The 24,316-nt window shown below is 41.1% G+C and overlaps 2 protein-coding genes across 2 annotated transcripts in view; one reads left to right on the forward strand and one right to left on the reverse strand.

Moving 5' to 3' along the window:
- Nucleotides 1–10,118, reverse strand: part of LOC114444759 (solute carrier family 12 member 9) — a 50,528-nt gene extending 40,410 nt beyond the window's left edge. The window contains exons 1-6 of the mRNA XM_028419558.1: nucleotides 9,535–10,118; nucleotides 7,752–7,886; nucleotides 6,894–7,031; nucleotides 6,116–6,442; nucleotides 4,396–4,503; nucleotides 4,196–4,307 (exon numbers count right to left, since the gene is read on the reverse strand). Coding sequence (XP_028275359.1) covers nucleotides 4,196–4,307; nucleotides 4,396–4,503; nucleotides 6,116–6,442; nucleotides 6,894–7,031; nucleotides 7,752–7,886; nucleotides 9,535–9,754 — 1,040 coding nt within the window. The 5' untranslated portion in view covers nucleotides 9,755–10,118. The remainder of the gene's footprint in view (nucleotides 1–4,195; nucleotides 4,308–4,395; nucleotides 4,504–6,115; nucleotides 6,443–6,893; nucleotides 7,032–7,751; nucleotides 7,887–9,534) is intronic.
- A 6,145-nt stretch (nucleotides 10,119–16,263) lies between these two features.
- LOC114445350 (kelch-like protein 10) lies at nucleotides 16,264–20,022 on the forward strand. The gene is made up of 5 exons (XM_028420330.1): nucleotides 16,264–16,370; nucleotides 16,910–17,381; nucleotides 18,730–19,314; nucleotides 19,450–19,599; nucleotides 19,717–20,022. Exons 2-5 carry the CDS (start codon nucleotides 16,965–16,967, stop codon nucleotides 20,020–20,022), a joined length of 1,458 nt encoding a protein of 485 aa, XP_028276131.1. The 5' UTR covers nucleotides 16,264–16,370; nucleotides 16,910–16,964.
- The last annotated feature ends 4,294 nt before the right edge of the window (nucleotides 20,023–24,316 follow it).

Raw genomic sequence — 24,316 nt, forward strand, 5'->3', positions numbered from 1 at the left:
ACACACACAAAGAAGTCAATCAAGCAAAGACAGAACCCCCCACAGTTAATGCTCCGGCATGAAACCTTTTCCAAAATAGAAAAAAAAAAAAGAACAACAGTGAGAGTCGTCATGCAATTCCTAATCCACACACACTACCATAAGGGCCTGATAAAGTAGCGACAGGGCAATCTGTCATGGCTGGCTGGCTGGTCACACGAGGTTAATAGATTCGCCTCTATCTCACATTCCCTCAGCCTTCATCGCCATCATCACTGGGCCCTCTTACCATACTGGCATATCATCAGCGATAATCTGAAAACAGACAAAATATGTGGCCGCTGTATTAACAGTGACCTGGAAACCAGTAAGCGCGCGGCTTTTACATCCCAAAGGAGCTTCATTTTCTTTGCAGTGCTAATGGCTGTGGAGCAGAAAATACACTTGTACTGCTGTTATAAAAACACACACACACACACACACACACGCTCGGTAGTGTTAGTATATCTGCAGTCTCTCAGTCCCAGCTTACAAAGTCAGTGTAAAATTCCATGACAAAGTGGCGTCAAAAAAGTTTTAACAGCTCTTCCTGCAAGACTGTGCTGTGGCTGTAAAGGAATTCTATCTTCAGTCCTTACAATTAAAAAGGAACTGGTTGTCGAGGAATGTCATACACTACTTCAAGTCTAATCTGGCTGAAGGTGCCCGCCTCGGATGAAATAAATAACCTCGTCACTCTTTGAACAACTTTTCACATGAAATAGATTGATGCTACTTTGTTATGGAATGAGCACGCACTGGCACCCACTCGTGGCACTGTGAACCTGCCACACACATCCACGCAGTCAGACAGTTTTGAGGAAAATGGCCCTCTCCCTGCAGCACAATCATGTCCCAAGTCCCTGACATTCACATTTTTTAAATACTCACAATCTTAAAGTGCATTACGTTTTAAAGCTATGATGCAGAACCACAATTTGCACAGGGTAGCAATTTAGAAGTCTTGTGTAAAGGTTAGGTTGTCACTCTAAATCTTCTCTGTTAAAGGGTGCGCTGCATTTTGTGAGAGAGAGCGTGACTGCCACACTTTGGACAACTGGTGCAACAACAAGAGGAGTTTGCACTAAGCTCGTTATTATCATTGGAAACTTGTTTTAAATCTATAGATTTAGGAGATCAGAGGCAAAACCAGTTACTCTACAGTAATAGCAGCAATTTCCTTTGAAATCATTTATTTATTAAGTACAATGCCAATCTATCATGCATGTATGAGTAATTTTAATGAAATTGTTATGACTTCCCTGGCAGTGGCGTCACATGATGACACATGACTGTAATTGAAGCTGTCATATTTTAAAGCACAATAATTTGGTTAGCTTGCTTGTCTGCATAATTTTAAGGACACGGACGATAATATTGCTTTGTCACCGTGTACAGTATTCATGCCAACAACTATTTGTTTTTACTCGGGGCTTTTAGTTTCTCTTTATATACACAGCCATGTTCTCACATAATGCACACAGAGTAAGTATGCAGTTTCTTTCTTTCTTTTGTTCACTTCTGGAGCCAAACCAGATGAATTCTCAAGCTTTGATACATATATGCCTTGCTGCAATTTCCTTGCAGAAACTCAATAAAGTTTTATGATGCACTTCAGCCATTGTTAGTGATATATCTCCAGGATTGAGCTGGCTTAATGTAGCAGATATATAGTGCTGAATGTAAATGTTTCTCTGCAAGCGGGAGATGAAATACAAGGTTGCTTCTAAGTTATGTATAGAAGCTTCTGTAGAAAAATTCAATTCCTGTTCACCTGCTCTTAGACAACTTTCACTATTGGCCAACTTATCACCTCCTGTTAGTGGGTGTCAATGGGCAAGATGTTATGGGTTAGGTGTTTTCCAAACCTGCATTACTCGATCAGATTAATGTGTAAATAAAGGGAAGCCATTACAATATCAGGACAAAATGCACACAGTGAGGTTCATTTGGTCTACATAAGAAAGTAATCAGACTGACTATAAAGTGAGGAAATACCCTCAATGACAATTTCCCCAAAGGAGTTATTATATTTTCTTCAGCAATATAACCGTCACTATCGGTTCATTTGTGGTCAGCCTCAATAAAGCAAATGACCCTCAGCAAAGTGTAGATAAGACAGGAAGTGATGTCCTGGGCATGATACCAATAAAATAGGATTTTACACCATGTGTATGTGGGCCATGTGTGTCCTCTTTGTAGCATAGTCAAAGCAGTCTACACAACTCCGAAGGACCTTACATTTCTCTTTCTATCCCAGCTCTCTGTTCCCTTTAGCGTCATGCTTTCCTCCTCACAGGGTGTCAATAAATCATATGATTTTTACAGAGGAAATACTTCCAAGTACTCATTCCATTCATTCCAGTTAAGCAGTTGCTTTGTTTGATACCCTCCATTTACCAGCACCACCCTGCATACACCTAGACCTCACAGGATGTTGCACAACACTGTAAACAAAACTACACTGTTATTATTTAGGTAGGTTACGTTAAAGCTGCACTTGTGCTTCTTTAACTAACAACAATTTAAATAGTATTTTAGTTACATTTCCAAAATGTTTGTTGATTACGTAACACTGAAATGCATTACTTCAGCAATCTTTTCCAAGATATGTTGTTGTGCAAACTGGCCAAACCATTTATCAGCTACCTTTACCTTCTTTTTAACTTATCCTTCACCTTTATCTGACCATTTCAACTATTTCACAATCTGTGTCATGCTATTTATTTCAATAGTTAATGCATTGATTATGTATGTTTCCCAAACACAGAAGGATTGTTTTTATCTACCGGCTAATTTCATACCTTCTTAATCTCAACATTTTTTAAGTTAAGTTAAGTTCTGTTCTGTTTAATGACACATACATCCTGCTGTATGTGTCCCCTGTGTATTCTGTGAGTCAACATACATCTATGTATGCATTATTTACCCAACACATGGCCCTATACAAAAACACATAGGTCATTTGAGTGACACCATGTGGCCTCTTTGTTTGTGTGTCATGTGAGTGGGGGTTCAGTACTGATTTGGCCTCACTGCCTCCAGCCTTCATGGATGACCAAATAACTACATATTAAATGCAAGTCCACCTATCTTACTGCACAACATAGAGGAGCCTAAATACAGTAGAAACATGTATGCAAATCTAAAACCAAACACATTATATGCAGGATTCTCTGGGATACGTGTAGAATGCTGCAGAAGGAGATAAAGTGTGTTTCAAAACTTCTCGTCATTATGTGTGTGGTAGGCAGTTGCAGGGAGGACGGTGCGGCAGGTTAAATGATGGCAGTATTGATCTCCAATGCTCTTTTATAGCCCTGTCATGTCAGTTTAGCACCTTGGCAACACTCGCTTTAGAGCTACATCAATACTGAACTCTGGCACTCAGCAAAAGACTGATAGAAATAGACAGTTAGAGAGGGAGGGCAAATAAATAGAAAAAAGCTAAATACCAACTGCTACTTTAAGTACTCCAAGACTTAACTGCTCTAACCTTTAGGAAGAAGTGAGGACACCAGGATTACCTCTCTGTCACTGTGCTAACAGGTAGAGATTCTGACATTTAGCTTGAGTACTTGCTTAAATGATCATTGTGTGGGATATAGTGCCACCTGCTAATGAGGTTGCACACAACTAATTGTATACTTTCCTCCCATTTCCATGCACGAGTAGAGAGAAGCTACCACCTATTCACTGACTGTAAGCAAAAAACCTGAAAAAGAACACAAGGCGGTCTATTTCTGAGACTATAATGTGGATTTCTATACAAATTTTATAATATAAAAAATATAGAAAAACGAATAAATCTCAGTGAGTAAACCAGTATCATCAGCTCATGCAAACAATTCCATTATTTTGTTCGCTCTCGTCCACACATGCTTTTGTCTCTAGTGTTTGATTAACTGAGACCTTCAATCAGATAGCGTTCCACTGTAATAGATTGGTTCAAAATCGGCCTTCTCTGATGCCCCTGTTCTGTTTGGTGAAGCAGAAAATGAACCCTGTCTAACTATTGGATTTCATCTGCACAAAGCAAAACATGCTAACATCAATTACTACAGGACTGAATTAGTTCTCCGAGGTTTAATTAAAAGGTTTGGATATGTGGATGAATGTTCAAGTATTGACCTGTTACTGGGTGCATTAAAGTGAGTAAAATGTATTTGTTTCTGACCGATCACAGGAGCAGGCCACCAGCACGCTGAGGAGGTTATAGATGATGAAGGTGAAGATGACAGCCGTGATGGTGCCACGAGGGATAGAGTAGCTGGGATTCTTCAGGTCTCCTGGTGGTTGAGACAAGTTTAATTGTACGTTCCTAGATTCAGATCGGATGAAGTCACACACATGCACACAAACAAATCTTTTATTTACCTGAGATGTTAGCGCCTGCCATGATGCCGGTGCAGCCATTAAACATCACAGCAAAAACAGTGGCAAAGGTCATTGTGGTTCCTGTTGTGTAGTCCAGAGTGTAGTCACCTGTGGGAAGATACACAAACAGGAAAGTGCTTGTATCAATATTATCAGTCAGTGTGGTTTGTCTGCAGATGGTTCCCTGTACCTGCTCGCCCACAGGTCCTCATCCTGTTTTAAAGCTTGTGCTCACAACACATCTCTTTGCACAACAGTCGACTTAATCGAACCATTTATTTATTTATTTAAAAAAATAATTTCACATATTTGAGGCTGTAATCTCACATTTGTTGCGTACAACTAAGAAAATCATCATCATATCATAATATGCAGGCAGAAGCCAACAGTCTAAATAGACTGGGCCCTTTGGCCTTTGCCCCAAGAGGACAGACATGCATAGTATACACATGATTACCCTGTCGCACTACTCTCAAAACATTTATTTAAATCATAATATCTATTCATTTTTTAAGCGTGTGTGTATGTGTGTGTTTGTATTGCAGTCAAATCAGGATTATTCAAAGCTCGTGTTTGAGTGTAATAGTTTTCACGTGTGCATGCCTGAGTTACAGCAATTAGCTCAGTCATCATGTGCTTGGACAGAAATCCCTGCAAATCAAAGTGGTTCGTTTTTTTGTGGATATTAAGATCTAGAGAGCATGTACAACATCTAAACAGAGATCAATCAAAACATCCATTCTCTGCCAGCAGGAAAAAACTGATTAAGTTCTTTCAGAAAACTTGAGAAGGCTTTGGTTCCTTTTCCCAGCAGTGAGTTAATGGATGGTAAACTGCACTAGCCTACAGGTTGCCATCAGGGCTGGAGTCATTGCATAAAGTGAGAAATGTAACTGCCCATTATATCCATCCACTTCCCTAGTAAATGTGAAGCCACCATGAGAAGCTGGTTAGCTTAGCTTTGCACAACAGCAGTACAAAAAGTAGTGAAATCTGCCCAACAGCATATCTCGTGTTTAGGGATTAACACACTGACTGTCGTACTTACTTTTTACATACATACTTTTTCAAATGGTTGGCAAAGACCTAAATAGTCAAGTTTAAGTTGATTTGAGCAGATTAATTACAATGAGTACATGTATAATTTCAATTGAATAATAATGGGTCGTTGAACTCATTGAATCTCTGATTGAAGCACTGATTGTAAGAGCAACACAGTGTTTTGACGAGTGTGTCTTTATTATTTCCTGGAAACTCACAGTGAGGCTGCCAGGAAGAGGATTGAGAAGTGGGTATTCCAGAATGATCAGGTATCTGTGTGTCTGTAGATTTACTTAGAGATGGGAATGTGCTCCAGTTAAACTTTTTGTAGCACAATGCTTGTTAGGAACCTCAGGACACAAAATCCCAGAGTGTTTAAATGTTTTAAATGCCAACTAAGCATTGATTTAGTCAAAATAACTTACTATTGTGATTAAAATTATACTAGTAGTATACTAGACTAGTGTACTTACTAGTGTAATATAGTGAATTGTGTTGGATTCTATTGGTAGTAGCACACAACAGTCAGAATAAATACTAGTGTAGGTTCAATTATCAAGAACAGGTAACCTATTGTCACCTGCCGAAACTGAGTACATTTATTCAAGATCAAATAAAGCCGTACAAACATGTTTGGTATGCGCACACCACATTTGTCTTTTTAGGCCCGGCACCTTACCCCACAGGTTTCCAAGCAGCGTGTCCAACTTGAAGCCGGTAAAATTGGCTGTTGTGGGAAACCCGGGGCCCGTCCCATTGACCGGCGGGTTGAATGCCGCAGAGCTCGGCAGCACGATGGTTCGAGGGTGTACAGCGAAGAAGCTGATGAAGATAGTACCCAGGACAACCATTACCACCAGGAAGATGATGAAGGTGGCCTTGGCGTAGATGTGCGCTCCAACCAGGCACACCAGCAGGCAGATCAGGGCGATACCAGTGGCATAAAGCAGGGACCACCAGTAGCCCGATGGCAGGACCTGGTATGGAGAAGTGGCCGCGGTGCCATCTGAAAAGATGTGAGAGATGTTTGCAGGAATATGTACAAAAGTATAAAGATGTAGCACATAAGTTGAATATAATTTGGTGCATTTAAAAAAATCCTGCAACAATAAACTCTATAACTGACAGACTGAGAAACTTCCTGTTTTATGTTCACTTCTTCACATTGTAGCATGTCGGTTACAGAAAAAAAAACAGTCTTTGTTACATTTCTGCTGTTTTCTAAGAAACTGACATTTAGTTAATATGAAGAAACAATGCTAAAGAATCTGGACAATTTATTGAGCCATATCTTGAGCATAGTAAAAGAGTTGGAATTTTTGGGAAGCAGGCTTAACGACTTTTGTGTCAACAGTCACATCTGCAAAGTAAATGTAAAGAAACCCCTGATGTTTTTTTTTAAACCAAAAATGTAAATTATGCTCATGTGGCAGCCATTTATCTTCTGTTGAATTTACCTTCAGGTACTCCAAATGTGGCTACAATGGCTTCAACCAGACCCAACACGTAGAGAGCACTGCCGCACACATTAGCCAGGAAGAACATAAGGCCGATGCTGCCACCAAACTCTGGACCCAACGCTCTGCTGATCATGTCTGAGAGAAGTTAAGGAAGAGTACATTGAGAGGCATAAAGAAGTTAGAAAGCCGTCCAACGATTATTTAGTGAGCTTTAGGGGTGCCGTGTCACAGTTTTCATGCTAAGCTAATTTTACTTCCTGTAAATTTGTAACTATTGTTCTATAGCTGCTAACTTTGAACAGGCTGCAAAGATTCCAGTTAAACAAAGACTCCAAATAAATATTGAATTGCAGATATAGATCGACTGAACCATACACGAAAACAGATAGTGTTCAGCCCTTTTTTCACTACAGGAACTAGTATACCATGATACTAATGTTAACAGAGGTAACCTCTAAATGGCCTTTTAACCACCTCTCTTACCATGACTGCCCAGAGTATCTGTGGAATTCCAACAAACTCCGATAATCGCTGATAATTTTGTGACATCTTGGACCTTGACATGAATATACCAAAACAACATCAGTCCAGTCACTTATTCTGAATGTTTTACTATATAAGAGGCACTATATCTCCTTCATGAGCCCAAAAGAGCTCCTACAGGTATGGTTACTGTAGTCAGAACAAGCACACAAAGGGCATGTAAATCACCCTTAAAGCAGTCTTTTGTTAACCTCAGCAGGGCGTGCATCAAGTGTCTGTGTTTCTGTTGATACCTTCACCAATTACAGTGTCACTAATACCAGGCTGACTGTCACATGCAGATGTCACATGATAGTGTGTGTGTAAGGATACAATAGGCTCCACCCGCATCCAATGCTCCATTGGTAGAGATGGCGCAGACTGACAGCACCGTCATGCAGATGATGAAGTAGGCCACCAAGAACATGGCAATAGCTTGGTACAAGCCAGACTGTCCAACCACAAATCCTGATGAGACAAAAAAAACACTGTCAGATAAAAAACACCTGATCATCTGACTGAAAGAAGAACCTCAGCATGGGTTGTTGTGGCATTGTAGAAGAAGGAAGTTAAACTTTCCCAGGAAGAACCCTAACAAAACTGAGTCATTATCACATTCCAACATCTGTCAAAATGAAAGTAAAATCTGGTTCAGAGATTTGAGTTTCACTAACAGCGAGCCCTGTAAGTAGTTCCTCATTTTAATGAAACATTGTTTTATACAAGAGCCAAAAAAAAGGAACAGGAATAGCACGTAGAGTATAAAGCCTAAAAACGACTCAAAAATAAACTTTTCATCTGGTCAGTGTTCCGGTAATTGACAAAATCTAGCTCTAGGTGAAACCTTGCATCTTTATAAGCTGTCATGTGTAACTAATAAACTAAGGGATACCATACCAGGGTCATTTTACCCCATGTTAGACACACATTTTCAGACTATAAATACACATGCACTTATTTTAGGGATGATGGGTAAAAAATCGTTTCATGATCTGTGTGGTTCTCATGTGATCATCAATACCAGGTAAGCAACCAATGACATTAATACTATAGACAAAGACATGAAATAAAGAGACATCAGTACGTCATAAAGGCGGATTTTACAGTAGTTTCACATCCACATTGTAACTGTCAGTTCCTGCCCAGACGAACATGTGTGAGAAGTCTAAAGTCCTACGCAGACAGCTACTATGTGTGTCCTTTGTGAGTCTGTGTGTGTTGTATGTGTGTTCACTGCACAGCAGCTGACATCTCACGAGACCGAAAGGGGTTGGAGTGAAGGGGGAATGAAAAAAAAAGTTAGAAAACAACTTGGAGGTATACCAGAGGAAGAATCTCACAACTGCAGCAATAAATAAGTGAACCAGATGTACAAGAATGTACAAGAGAAAAGAAGATGTGAAAAGCTGATTTGTGGTTCCGTTGCTATTATTTCTAGCCTCTTTTTCATGCTTTCACAAAATTGCATGACATTTATTTTGATTACAAGCTTGCTATGATTTAATAAAAGTAAACCTTTTCCACTTTTTACATGGACTTCTTTAGGTTTTCCCCCTAACACATGAACAACTTAAAATCATCTGAACATCTTTCATCATGAAATCAACAACAATCAACTCTATTATGGAAATGCAGTACGGCAAACTTATGAGATGTGTTTCTAAAGTAGATGCAAAACAAAAGATAAAAAAAGGTCTTATCCAATTCATCCACCTGCAGTTTATCAGCACTTCTTATAAGCAATGATGAGGGTTTAAAAACACTACTGATCAGAACTGTATAACTGGATGATGCTAATCCAGACGTGTACAGCAAAGCTTACAGCTTGTTTCAATAAGAAAGAAAATGGCATTTAAAATACATAACATGTCATGTCCTCCTCTGCCATTATCCCTGATTATTTACAGGTAGCAGGTAAATGTATTTGATGCTTTTTAATGCAATGTTCACTACAAGACGTCTAACAGGTCAAAGTCCTGTTATAAACCCTGAACTACTGACGAGCGAGGAGACATTAAATCTCTGAATTCTGAATCGTTTGTCACACTCCTGCTTAGAAAACCACAAAAACTCTGTCCAGTTATTTAAATGGTTATTTGCATTTACGTGTACTCACCTATTCGGAGAAACAGTACCACGCTGAACATTGACAGCAAGGTAGGAACCACCACGCCGAAGAAGACGGAGAGTTTCTTCGGTTGCCGCTGTTGGTTGGACCTCTGCCTGGGGCTTCCCGGGTGCTGCTCCGGGTCAGCCCCGGGCCGAGGTAACCGCCGTTCGGATTCATTGACGCTGGTAGAGAGCCGGTAGTGGAGGAGAGGAGTCCGCTCTGTCATAGTGAAGCCGGCTACTTTGCAACTTCATACAGCGCTCGGAGCGAGCTGCCGACACAGCTCTGCTCTGAGAAAAATCTGCGTGTTTCGATAAATATTCCCGCACACGTCAATAAATGTTTCCAAAGAGAAGATAAAAAAGTGTTCGCTATCAATGACGCGACTTGATTGCCAACTGCGAAAAACTGAGCTTTACCTAGCTACATAGCAAAAAAAGTGCTCGTTCCTAATGGAAGACGTTCATATATTAAAAACCTACATATTAAATGCGCAGTTCCTTGAAATTATGTTATAAGGTCAGTAAAATCCGCGATAAACTAACCACATCTTTCCAATGAATCTGTTTCATTTCTTACTGAACCATCATGTGACGTACGGATATTAATAACCCTCAGTCACGAGAACTTCCGGTTTTAACTTTCAGAATAAAAGCTACCCACAAGTATGACGACCACAGAGAATCACTAAAAATGTAAAACAAAACCATAGAAATCATGTTTAATGTGTTGACAAAAAACTTATGACACAACTAGGACTTGTTGTCTAGACTTAATTCAAACAGTGGCTGACGGACCTCGAATACGGTCTTATTTTGGACTAAAGTTGCACAACTTCCGGTTCTACACCGTCTGTCCATTTCCAGCTTTACAGAGTGGATGTTCGCCTGTTTTCCAAGCTCCGCGTTCCAGCCTGTTGCATTCAGTCATATGATCAGGTCGGCTGGACCAATCACAGCACAACATTTCTGCGGGCACCTGCTGACAGGAACACATCCGGAACTAAGTCAACATTAAGTGTGGTCATTTCGAGATGGATTGTTGGACATTTATGTGACAATTTGGGTAATCACCCAAAAAGATGACTTTTCTGGAACACTTATGGTGCAATACAATGGATATTACAATATAGGCACACATAGGATTGTGATGTCACTGCTGCACACAATTCAGTTCTGTTCCTATATGATGCCAATAACAATAATTGTGACAATAAATGAATTAATGAACGCATCAATCTGGATAAAGGCATACATTGACAGTTTTACTGTGTCCTATTTGACCACTAGAGGTCACTAAAACGAAGCTTTGAATGAATGAACCCATACTCGACACAATTGATGAAGTGGTTCAATACTGCTTCATTTGGACATCACTTGGTTATTTGCTGTGTCACTATGCAAGCCAGCTGACATGGCAATACTGTATGTATTTTGACTTAAGTGAACACATCTTTCATTTATTAACAGATCTAAATGAAGGTAGCTTTAACTGTGACCCTGTGACTTCCCATACATCTCAGCAGTAGCCTATATAATCATTTGCTATTAGATCCTGGTTGTTGTTGTGTCTTGGTGAAGATCATTTATAATTAAATGCAGATAAAGCTTAATGAAATATATATATATATATATAAACAGTCTACAAATCTAATTATTACTGTGGAACCCTAAAGCTCATTTTACAAAAAAATGTGCTTTGTAAAAGACAAATGGGCGTATAAGTATAAGCACGCGTTACAAACTGGCCTCACAGCGACATGTTTTACTGTTATTAGACAAGTTAAAATACTCTAAAAGAGCGGGGGGGGGGGGCAATTTCTCCAGTATGCCGATAACTGGAAGTGACGTGATACTTTACGTCTATGTCACATGTCGAACACGCAAACCACCAAGGGGTCATACCAGAGCAAAAGAGTAGTAGATTGTAGATTGACAGATGGCTGACTGACTCAAGCAAAATCTTATTTTTTTGTGAAGAATTTTTGTTTATTGAAATAAATATATATAAAAAAATCCAGCATCTTGCTGCACACATTGAAGGACCTCAGCTTCCTCAGGAAGTAGAGTCTGAGGCAGGCCTTCTTGTAGGCTTGTGCAAAATCGTATCATGTGCAATTAATCGTCAGAAAAACTGTCACCAATTAATATTTGCCACTTATCGATTAGTGCCTCGTCATGTTGACGCATTTTTGTGTGCGGCGTACTCTCACCATAACCCGCGCACATGTGAGCCCACAATAACAATAATGGCTGAAGGCAGTGGTGTTCAGTTAAATGATGTGGAGCAGGACGTTCCTAACAGAGGTTCAATATCTGTCACCATAAACCGGAGCACGAAGAAAGCCGAAGAAAGCACGACGAGGACACAACGCCGGCTACAGCTGTATATAGTGCAGCACAATCAAGAACTGAAAAAAATCAACATCAAAACATAAATTTTCAGTTTCAAGTTTTAGTGGTTGAATGAATTTTATTTTTTCAGGTTAGCAAAACTTATGACCCCGATTTGGCTCCATATGGAAGGACGTAACGCAGGTTGATTTGCACAGACATACATTTAAATGTGAAATTGTCCGGTTAGTTTGTTTGTTTGTTTTTTTCTGCTGCTGTTCTACAGTCTGAGTGAAAACATGCACTAGTGTGAGACATATTCCAGTCACAGGTTCATTTGCACAGACACATTTTTTTTAACTTTAATAATCACTGATGTGACTTTTCTGAACTTATTTGTCCTGTTGGTTGTTGGTGCCTAATCACTACTTACCAGCTTAACCTGTTAGAATGAAGGAGTTAACTTGACTGATGATTTGAAGAAGAATCATTTTAGAACAATGTGGGATTTAGAGTCAAAAACTGCAATTGTCATCAATTAATCGTCAAATTAATTGTTATCGGATAAATGCCACAATTAATCGTGATTAATCCACAGTTAATAATAATTATACTAACCATACTGAAATACATATCATTATATAAACATATAATTATATTACTAGATGTATTTTGGTATTTGAGAAAAACATTTATTTCAGCTGGTGATATGATGACAGTTCAGTCGTTCTGCTAAAATAACATCTTATCACTGCGCTTAGAAAGACACCATTAATTCATGCTGCAGATTCAGTCTGAACTTTCACTTCTTTAAATCATCTCCTGGATATTTATGAGTGTTGTGCAGTAAAGCCTCTGTCAGTCACCTCTTTCTCTGGTTCATGTTTGGGGATCTGCCCCTTCCTCCTCCCTCTGTTTACTCTGCAGCCTATAGGATGATGAAGCATCTGATGCTGAGGTGAAATTTTGCTTGGGGCCCCATAAAGGCTTGGGCTGGCCCTGCTAATACCATCAGTACGTTGGTGGCTCTCTGTCCTCTCTCCATTTATCTAAAAAACAAATAACAGTAATAACAACTTAGTTAAAACGATGTGTGTGTGTGTGTGTCTGTCTCTCTGTGTGTGTGTGTCTGTCTGTGTGTGTGTGTTTGTGTGTCTGTCTCTCTGTGTGTGTGTGTCTGTCCTTCTGTCTTCTGCAGCTGCTTCTGACTAAGGTTGGATCGGAGGGATCGTTCAGATTCACTTTACAGAAACCAGGAGGACACCAGATCTGCCTGCAGTCCTCAGAGTGTCCCCTGTCTGAAGGACTCACTCTAGTGAGCAGACTTGTTCTACTTTAACCCCCTCCTGTCTCAACAGGAGTCCTACAGCACAATCAAGAAATCCTCTGCAGAAAGCTGCAGCTCCATCATGGCTTCACACAGAATGTTTTAGTCTTTTACAGACTCTTGTTGGTGTGAACTCTTTATTGTTGGAGGATTTTAACGCCTGACAGATGGATGAACTTCCTGTCTCTCTGCAGGCGGTTCACCTCGACATCAGAGTGGGTGAACGCACCAATAACTACACAGAGATCGCCGGTCAGGACAAACTGACAATGCTGCAGCTGGCAATCACTCGCCTGACGGAGGAGGCCTGTCTGTGTGTGTCTGTCTGCATGTGTGTGTGTCTGTCTCTCTGTCTGTTTGTGTGTATGTGGGGGTCAGGGTGGAAACATGTATGTGTGTCAGTGTGTGTGTTCTGTCTGTCTGTCTGTGTGTGTGTCAGTGTGTGTGTCTGCCTGTGTGGTGGTGAGGGTGGAAACGTCTGTGTGGTGGTCAGGGTGGAAACGTCTGTGTGTGTGTGTGTTTCAGTGTGTGTGTGTGTCTGGAGAAGGTGGATATGGAGAGCAGACCCAGCAGGAACTCGAGGCCATAGAAGCAGAGCAGGATGGCGCTGAGGAGGAACTCGAGCGGCAGGACGAAGGTAAGGAAGGTAAGGAAAGTAAACAGCCAGCGGCGCGCAGGGCAGCAGGATGAAGAGGGACACACACGGAGGACGGTAAGCGCTCACACAGGTTTCCCTTCCAGCCTGGACACACACACACACACACACACACACGGATGTTAGCTTTAATTAGCAGGACATGGTTCCACATGCATGCAATGCCATGTGCAACCATGTGGCAGCCCTTTGGTACTCAGTGCTCATTACTGTCAACAGAAGATCAGTACTGTTCCTCCAACACACAGCTGCACAGAAACTGAGCAGAAATGGCACAATTCAAGAACCATGGTAACTATTTACTATTATTTACCCTGTTCATCCCAGCCTAGATATCATGATATCACCTGGTCTGGTAAATGACATGGTCCTTTGCTCAGCAAGACTAAATGAAAGAAGAGTGGAAGAGGGTATCAGGTTAGTATTGTTAAATAGAATAAGTTAGTAATGTCAGTAAGATAATAAAACAATAATCTGCTAAACGAAAGGCTAATTGTTTTTTCATCTTATATTGTGTGTATTTTATCTGTCAATCAATCCAAAAATGTCCAACGGGATTTATTTTTATTCACAGAATAAGGCCTCTACTATTACCACTACTATGTACTATTCATAATCTTTTGTCTTTTTTTTTTATCTGTGGTTCATTCAAACTTGTGTTTTTCGTAGGAGCGATTTGTACAGGGGAGATGAGGTCTACCACGATTTCCCAAGTGATACAGCTCCATTAATAACAACTATGGCAATATGGGATGTACCTCTGGTTGACTCTCTATTTGGAAAAGTGCAAGAGGGAAGTGTGTTGTTGTGTTTGATCCACGGGGGCAGCCAGTGTTCGGCCTTGTAGAGGTTAAATGCCCAAATGTGACAAGTTATGTAGATTGCCCATAATTAAGATCCATGATGGCACAGAAACACTAAGGACATCTCCTCCTTACTTTTGGCAGATACAGAGCCAAATGTTGATTTCTGGACTTGACTGGTGTGACTTTGTGGTCTATGCACAGGAAGACCTTTTCGTTCAGAGGATACCCAGAGATAAGGAGACCACAGAAAAAATCAAAGAAAAAGTTGACGGTTTCTTTTTAACTTTACCCCCCACTTTCCTCGAAAAACAGAGCAAGCATCCCACTGCAACCAGAAACATCTGTCTGAAGTTTAAAGGCCATTTCCAGTCATAATAACTGTTTGTCTCAGAAATCACCTCTCAAGCATGATCAGTTCATGTTGAATTATCATTACCACTCCTAATGTTTGGTTAAATTGGAGCTGTTTTGTTTTACAGGTGTTCCTTCTGATGTTCCTGTGTCAGATGTACTACAATGTTACAGTCGTATTGCACTAATGTGCATGTTTTCTCTGACTATTTTTATGTATTTGTACATATCTGTGTATCTGTTTTCTTTAGGTGTTCTATATATGTGTTAGTACAATGTTATCGTGCTCCGTTTTAAATGGCTTGAATCTCCAAATCTGTTTTAATGTTACAAAGGAAATAAAATGATAAAGCACCTGAATGACACATAAGGCATATATGTGTGTATAGGAATATTAAGATGCACAGGTCGGAAAAATGTTCAGTTAAACATCAGTGTCAAAATAATACAATAAATCTAATTACTTATTTATTAACATGAGTATTATTATAATTATTATAAACATATGAGTGTCACTGCTTTGTTAACTCAGTTAATTGTTAACTTGTAGGTGAGGAGGAACAAAAACAGCGCAAGTCAGGTTGGTCAAAGAAAACGTTTCATCAGTATTCAATGAGTTGGAATTTTGAGATAGAACAGATCATTGTAATTTACAACATTGGTGTTTGTGGCCTGATTGTCCCTGTTGACCAATTGGCCTACTGCACCCTGAGATACACACAGCTCCTCACTGTTAACAGCTGTGCCAGAGCTTCTACAGCAGGACTGCTCAACTGGTGGGCCTGCTTTTGTTTTGGCCTTTCATGGCATTTGAAAATTTTAGAAAGACCTGGTGACCCCTGGCCTGTTTTTTTTTTAAACAACCCCCCCTTTAGTGTTAGTTGTTGTTGTTAGAAAAATGTGGACTACAACTGTAAACAGAGAACAACCTTGTTTGGCACACCGAAAAATCAAATGCAACAGCTCAGCCATGGATTACTAATAATACAGCCATGTTCTGAAAGAGGATGGAAGGCTAAAGGCTAAAGTTGTAGTTGTTGTCATGGTAGTGGTGGGCATTATTTAAAAATTAACTAAAAACAAATGCAATGACAGGATGAGGGGTTTTTAAATGTAAACATGTGTAGTGGTCTCCATGGTGACTGACATGCTTTGATGATAAGAGTTCAATTCACAGTGTGTCTTTGAACTTTTGTTATATACTGAGAGGAGACAGGCAACAAACAGAGAAAATATAAAGTCTGCAAAGTCAACATGAACGTGTACACAGAACTCCGTGAGCAGGGGCTGCTCTGCGATGCTGTCATCAGAGTGGAGGATGAGGACTTTCCCATCCACAGAGTCATCTTGGCGAAGTACACTTACTTCAGGTAACTGATTATCTCAATTTTAAATTAATGTGTTAGTAACCTTTACATATGGAAACAAAAACAAGGATTTGTTGTAGTTTATGATGTGAGTGATTATTCACTCAATCTTGTTTTTATAGCTTACAGTGTTTCAGTGTGTTGCTGATATTGTTGTGATGTTTAGCCAACTGCTGGGGAAAATGTTGTCAGCCTGACCTCATAAAGAAACCAGCAGCAGTCCTTAATGTTTTACCATGACAAAAACAGTCGGTGAACAAGTGTGTGTTAATCTGCTGGCCCCAGGTGGGACTTGGATGATAAGACATGTTTGACATGTTGACATTAAAGCATCTAATAGTGATTTCTCCCTCTATAGGCTCAAACTTATTTTATCTTAAACTTAAACTTGATGTATAGTTTAGAAGTCATAGGTGAATTAGGTAATGTTAAACCCATATAACCCCACCAGTGACTTAGTGACTAATTTTAGTATCTGTTTTAAAATCTGAAATGCATAAAAGTGGTGTATGATGTTGTGGAACTTTTTCTGTGTCTTTCAGAGCTCTCTTCACACGCTCGTCTGAAGTCTACGTTATTCCTGACCTATCCTCAGACATGATGGAGCTCATCATTGAGTTTGCATACACCAGCTCTGTTAACGTGACAGAGTCCAATGCACGGAGGCTTTTCATGGCAGCTGATACCCTTAATATAGTGAAGCTGGTGCAAATATGCTGCAACTTTTTTGAAAAGAGGCTCTGCTCAGACAACTGCATCGGCATCTGGCAGTTCACAAAAACCTACCACGCCCCTGAACTGCACCTCAAGGCGTTCCACTATGTCCTCAGTCACTTTGAGGAAGTGGCTTTCGGCGAAGAGTTCCTGCAGCTCTCGGCCCGGGATGTCAGTGACATCATCAGACGTGACAACCTCACTGTGAGAAAGGAGGCAGCTGTGTTTGAGGCCATCGTTCGGTGGATCACACATGAACCTCAGGAACGAGAAGGATACACAGATCTTCTCTTGTCAGAGGTACTTTATATTATACATTATAATTTTCATATTATAGGTTAATCTATTTCAAGACAGTGACTGAAGCCAGCCTCAGCCCAATAGAGGGTTAGCAGTTATTAGATGTGCTCCATGTCATGATGATGGCCAGTACAGCCTTCCTTTACCCTTTTATAGGCCAGAAGGTGCAACATCATCTATTGTGATGAGTGATCAATAGAAAGCAACACAGACTACCTGAGTGACGCATTGTGCTCATGTGCATGCTGGTCTTCTGGGTGAAATGGAGGAGAATTTATGCAAATCATCATCTTTTCCAAAACCTACCTATGAAAGAGCAAGAAATGAAAATATAAGAAAACAAAACAAAAGTTACTGAACCTCCTGTTAAAGCTGGGCGCTGGCACAAGCATTTATAATAATTTATTATTAGTAGTACAAGTACATAAACTAATAAGGAACATATACATGCAATGCTGGCTATTTGGATAAGCTTTGTGTGCAGGTTAATGCAACTCAGACAATCAATAAGCTGATAATGATACTATGACAGATAAAGGGAGGAGAGTAATGAGAGGAATGAAAAAAATATAATAAAGATCAGACTTCAAAGAGGGCTCAGTCCATCCTGGCCAGTGATGGAGGAAGTACTGAAGCTTGGTACTTAAGTAAAAGTACAAATACTAGGGATGTCCCGATCCGATCACGTGATCGGAAATCGGGCCCGATTACGTGATTTCAGACTCGATCGGAATCAGACATTACCTCCCGATCAGGACTTGATTATATTAATTAGGACTCTCAAAGTTAACGCCTTCTGTGCAGGGTGGCTCTGTGTCCTGTAGTGTAGGGGTATGACAGTCGCTTTTGGCGCGAGAGGTCCTGGTTCGAGACCTCGATGAGCTGCTGCGTGTGTGAAATCACCTAGTGTGGCGCTCTGGACACACACACACACACGCGTTTTGCTAGGATCGGATCGGTCGGGACTCGGTACAAGTAACTACAAACACTGTAGAAATTTAGTGGAGTAGAAAGTATATATAACAGCTGCAAAATATAAAGGAGTAAAAGTATAATATAATTATAATTATTATTATTATTATATAAATAAATAATTATTTTTACTTAAGTAAAGTAGAATAAAAATACATAAGTTAAATTTACTTAAGTACAGTAACAAAGTACAAATACTTAGTTACATTCCACCACTGATTTTGTCCGGTTGCTAATAGCATTTCAAAAAACTGACCATTATTTTATTGTTTTACTATTTATTGTGATGTTCTTTATTAGGAACCAATTATGTATTTTTATTTATTCTGACACAGACTGTTAAGTTATATCCTCTTTATTCTCTGTATTGCTGTAGGTCAGGCTGAGCATGATGCCTACCGAGTACATACAGAGTCATGTGCTGTCCAATAAGCTGGTGACGGACAACTTGAGGTGCCAGGCCATGGTCTCTGAGGTCATCAAATGCAAAGACAGAATCCTTGGTCGGCCTCGTCTGCCTTCTGCCATCCTCTTGGCCATTGGAGGCTTGAATGGCATCAGGGATCTAAATAATGTAATCGAGGCATTTGATGTCCGTGTAAATCACTGGATGAACATAACAGAGCCTTCTGAGCCTCTTCGCGCCTATCATGGTGCAGCCTACCTCGGTGGGTATGTCTACTGTGTTGGCGGCTGTGACCAGGTGTTCATAGCCACCAATAATGTGCGCAGGTTTGACCTGAGCACACGGACATGGCAAGAGGTGGCACCGATGTACTATCACCGCGGTTGTGTGAGCGTGACTGTGCTGAATGGGTGCATCTATGCCATGGGAGGCTATGATGGGCACATAAGTCTCCGCAGTGCTGAGTTCTACCAGCCAGAAACCAACCAGTGGCTTGAAATTGCACCCATGTGTGAGCGGAGGAGCGACGCCAGCTGCACAACACTCAACGGCAAGGTGGGTGGAACACAATGGAACATAACAGAGAACAGAAAGATTTGTTTACAAAACACTGCTGCCAGTTTGAGCCAACAAAAATGACAATTTCTTATTGCCCCCACCACCCCCACCACCACTTCTTTTTGTATTCAGATCTACATATGTGGTGGATATGATGGGAGTGAGCACCTGCAAAAAGCAGAGTGCTACAACCCAGAGACCAACCAGTGGACCCTGATCTCTCCCATGAGCAGCCGGCGCAGTGGAGTAGGAGTCATTGCATACAACAACCGTGTTTATGCAGTAAGTGCATGAAAGAAATGTGTGACCAGCTTTCATCGGCGGTTTAAAGCAGCTAGTTTTTTATGTGACAATTGAATTGATAAGTGATGCATCTTCTTCTTATCTTTGACTCCAAAGGTTGGTGGCTTCGATGGAACAGACCATCTGCGGACTGCTGAGGTCTACAACCCTCACACCAACACCTGGCACAATGTGTCCTCCATGATGACCCCTCGCCACAGCTTTGGCATTGAAGTAGTTGAGGACCGGCTCTTTGTTGTCGGGGGCTTCAGCACCAGCACCTCTAATGTTGAGTACTATGACAGTGAGACGAATGAGTGGTCTCAGGCCTGCGACATGGACGTCGACCGCAGCGCTCTGAGCTGCTGTGTGCTTTCTAGTCTTCCCAACATGACTGACTACACCATCCCTCGTGATTCATGATTTCTGTAAATCTTGTATAAATACGAATAAATGAATGAATAAATATATAAAGTGATGTAACAATACTGTCACAATACCTGGCTGTAAATGTGTATCATCTGTTTATTCCACTCTTATGCAATCTGCATATGTTTTAGGCTCGCAGTTATGCTGTACACATCTGGATTACTAGACCTGTCCCATCCACCATACAGTATGGTACTGTTTGGGACCATGAGCTCTCTCTCACTTAGTGTCAATTACCTTTGAATTCTAAAATGAAGCACTTTCTCCTTGGTAAAAGTTGTGTACCATTAATTAGGATTTGCCTTACTCTCTGTAGGTACTTAGTTGTGGCTTCTTCGTGGTTCCCATTTGCCTGTAGGATTCCAAGGTACTTGTAGCTTCCCTCAACATCCGCTATGCTGCCTTCTGGGAGTTCAATTCCCTGAGTCTTGACAACCTTCCCTCTCTTTGTTATCATTCGATCACACTTGTCCAGTCCGAATGACATTCCAATGTCGCTGTATATCCTGGTGGTATGGATCAGTGAATCGATGTCTCGCTCACTCTTAGCATACAGCTTGATGTCATCCGTGTACAGGAGGTGGCTGATGGTTGCTCCATTTTGTAGTTGGTAACCGAGGCCAGTCTTGGTGATGATCTGGCTGAGGGGGTTCAGGCCTATGCAGAACAGCAGCGGGGACAGAGCATCTCCTTGGTAGATGCCGCACTTGATGGAGACTTGTGCAATTGGTTTAAGGTTGGCCACTAGGGGTGTTTTCCACAGCCCCATTGAGTTTCTTATGAAGGTCCTTAGGGTCCTATTGATGTTGTACAGCTCCAGGCATTCCAGGATCCATGTGTGTGGCATTGAGTCGTATGCTTTCTTGTAGTCAATCCATGTAGTGCACAGGTTGGTCTGTCTGTTGTGCAGAGGCAGATCATTTGAGCTGCCAGGCAGCTTCTTCAGCCAGTAGGTGTGGATCATGTCAGGCCCCGGTGCTGTCCAGTTCTTCATGTTTGAAACCCTCCCTCGGATATCTGCTGTTGTGATGGTTACTGGTTCCTGTTCAGGGAGGTTGTGGTGGTCTGCTAGCACTGGGCATTGGTGTTATGTGATGCTTCTCTCATATATTCTTCCAGTATTGTTTAGTCTCCACCCTTGGTGGTTCCACTGTTATGTTTCTACTTTCCCATTGAGAGTACACTTTGGCTGGTTCGGTGGAGAACATCCTGTTTATTCTCCAAGCTTCTATCTCTCTGATGTATCTCGTCAGGCGTGTGGCCAGGGCTGAGAGTCATTGTTTAGCAGTCTCCAGGGCTTCTGTTATGGACAGTCTGCTGTATTTCTTACCTGATTTCATCTTCTCTGTAGTTCTGATAGTTGGCTAACTTCTCTCCGAGTTGCCCTTATTTTTTCCTCTAACCTTCTCCTCCATGCAGGACACTGCTCCTCGGTGGTGTGTATCTTCCTGCACCATAGTCAGTGGCCTTACCCACTGTGCTTCTGTGAACATATTTGACATGTAGCTCTTCTTTTGCACTGCTGGCTCAGATGGCCCTCCAAATTTTTAAGGGAACATAAAAACCCAATTTCACTAATGATAACAAATTAATAGACATATGGAAACCTTGAACTAAGATGTAAGACAATTTGCCTGGCACAAACTAACTAAACGAACTGGTATCGCATTCAATACTGCAATATGTTACGGAAACAGTGATCTTTAATTGTCCCTTAAGTGATCACTGTACTGTTAATCTAAGACTCAAAAACCAAAATAATTTATTTAAAGAATATTGGAAGTTTAATTCCCAGCTGTTAAAGAATGTGGAGTACTGTAATTCTATTAAAGCACTAATTTTGGAGATCAAAAATGATGATGCCATCAGCAATCCAATGTCTAAATGGGAATATCTAAAGTTCTGCATTAGAAAATCCTCAATTGCATTTAGCAAACAACTAAACAAGCAAAAGAAAGAAGAACACATTTAGTTAAAGAACTTATGAGTCTGTATAACAGGTTAAATTGGACAGAGGAAGAAAAAGGAAGAATTAATATATTGCAATCCAAACTGTATGCAATGTATTTGTATAAAGCTAAGGGTGCTTATGTCAGGTCCAGAGTCAGATGGATAGAAGAGCGAGAGTCTCTCTGTCTCTCTCTCTGTCTCTCTCTCTGTCTCTCTCTCTGTCTCTCTCTCTGTCTCTCTCTCTGTCTCTCTCTCTGTCTCTCTCTGTCTCTCTCTCTGTCTCTCTCTCTGTCTCTCTCTCTGTCTCTCTCTCTGTCTCTCTCTCTGTCTCTCTCTCTCTGTCTCTCTCTCTCTGTCTCTCTCTCTGTCTCTCTCTCTGTCTCTCTCTCTGTCTCTCTCTCTGTCTCTCTCTCTGTCTCTCTCTCTGTCTCTCTCTCTGTCTCTCTCTCTGTCTCTCTCTCTGTCTCTCTCTCTGTCTCTCTCTCTGTCTGTCTGTCACACTTAGGCCCGTGGGACTTGGAACCGGCAGAGGACCGACATCAGCACAGAGCCACCTGTACTGTAGTCCGTCACCCTCCACCGGTTCTCCAGCATGGTGCCCTCACTAGGGAAAACGGGAGAGATGACTGATGACAGTGCGTCCATCCAGGTCCATCCGTGGTCCGCCCTCAGCTGTTCCAGATCAGCCTTGTCGGGGAGAACTGGAGTCAGAATAGGTCTGACAGCACCTCCTGCAGGAGGCCCAATCATCCCCGCTGGTCTCTCAGAGAGCAAAGAAGGAGGGGTGTTCTCCTTCTGCTCTGCTGAGGGAAAGGGGGAGACCAGCAACACTGGGGTGAAAACTCCCCGACAAGGAATGACCAGGAAGCTGCTGCTGCCTGTCACAGAGTTGTGGTACAGGCTGGGGATGGTTCTAGCCATGGACTGGATGTCTGCACTGCTCAGAGGTCGATTCCTTAGGAACATCTGATGCACTGTTTGCCTCGGCAGGGAGCATACAAGGAAACAAAACACAAAAGACACTTTAGTTGACAAAAAAAAAAAAATCATGACAAGTCCTGTTTTCACTGTAAATCCTAAAACAGTTTCTGATCCGATCCAGGTTCAGTTTGTTATCTGGTATTCTGTACATAAACAATATATTCTGCTCTTACATCTCAAAGTGATTGATCATTGATATTGAATATTTGGAGCATTTAAAGTGACTGAGATGATTTGTAGTGTTTTAAATGATATGAATGTATAATAAAGTCCTGCTCTGAGCTGGGTCTGCAGAGTTCAGTGATGGTTATGTCAGCAATAAGTTGATCAACTAAATAAGTCAATATAGTTACATTTCAGTTTGCATCATCAGTTATGGTTTGTGGTGTGGGAGGACACAGTTGCAGAATGCAGAGCGGTTTAAAGTCCAAGAGTCTTTTATTTAAAGCCAGGAGGGCAAAACAATACAAAACCCAAAAACCAAAAATCACCCTAGCATGGTCAAAAGAAGAGTCCAAAATAACTAACTAAAAATCACACTTTGCGTGGCAAAACTAGATTAAGAAAAAACAGGCACATGGCGAAAAAAGGCAAGAACAAAAAACAAAGCATCAACAAGGCTTCTACCTGGAGCACGGTGAGGTCGGGCAGAAGTACATGACATCGAAGGCGAGGATCAAAGCATGGCATGGACGAGACATGGACAGAAACAACCCTACACCAGACGAGACGAACTAGCAAAGACAGAGGGGAAGACACAGACTATATACAAAGGGACCAGGGAAGACAACGAGGCACAGGTGACACACATGAGGGCGGGGCAGGTGATCACACAAGGAGGGAAAACACAGGAAGCAAAACTCCAGACAATACACAGGGAGGACAGGGCTACCAAAGTAAAACAGGAAACACAAGACAAGACTAGACAACTAAACACAAACCCAGGGAAACAAAACACCAGGACTACAGGAAAATAACAATAACTAAACACAGATTAAACTAAAAACCCAAAACAAGGAAAACAAAACCATAAATAAACACCAGGTCGTGACATTATGTATCCTGTTTAGCCACAGTTTGTCACAGATTGGTGAACCTCTGCTCATCTTTACATCTGAGAGTCTCTGCCTCTCTGAGGTGCTCCTATTATATCCATTCAGTTACTCACCTGTTTCCAGTTAACATAATTAGCTGTCACATGCTCCTCCATTTGTTTTTGATTTGTGCTTATTACATTTTCAGCCTTTTGTTGTCACTTCCCAACTTTTTTGAGGTGTGTTGCTGTCATTAAAGTCAAAATGATCTAATATTTTCCACAAAATGTCTCTGTTTTAACATCTGACATGTTCTTTATATT

The sequence above is a fragment of the Parambassis ranga genome, chromosome 13 (assembly GCF_900634625.1).
Source record: "Parambassis ranga chromosome 13, fParRan2.1, whole genome shotgun sequence".
NCBI lineage: Eukaryota > Metazoa > Chordata > Actinopteri > Ambassidae > Parambassis > Parambassis ranga.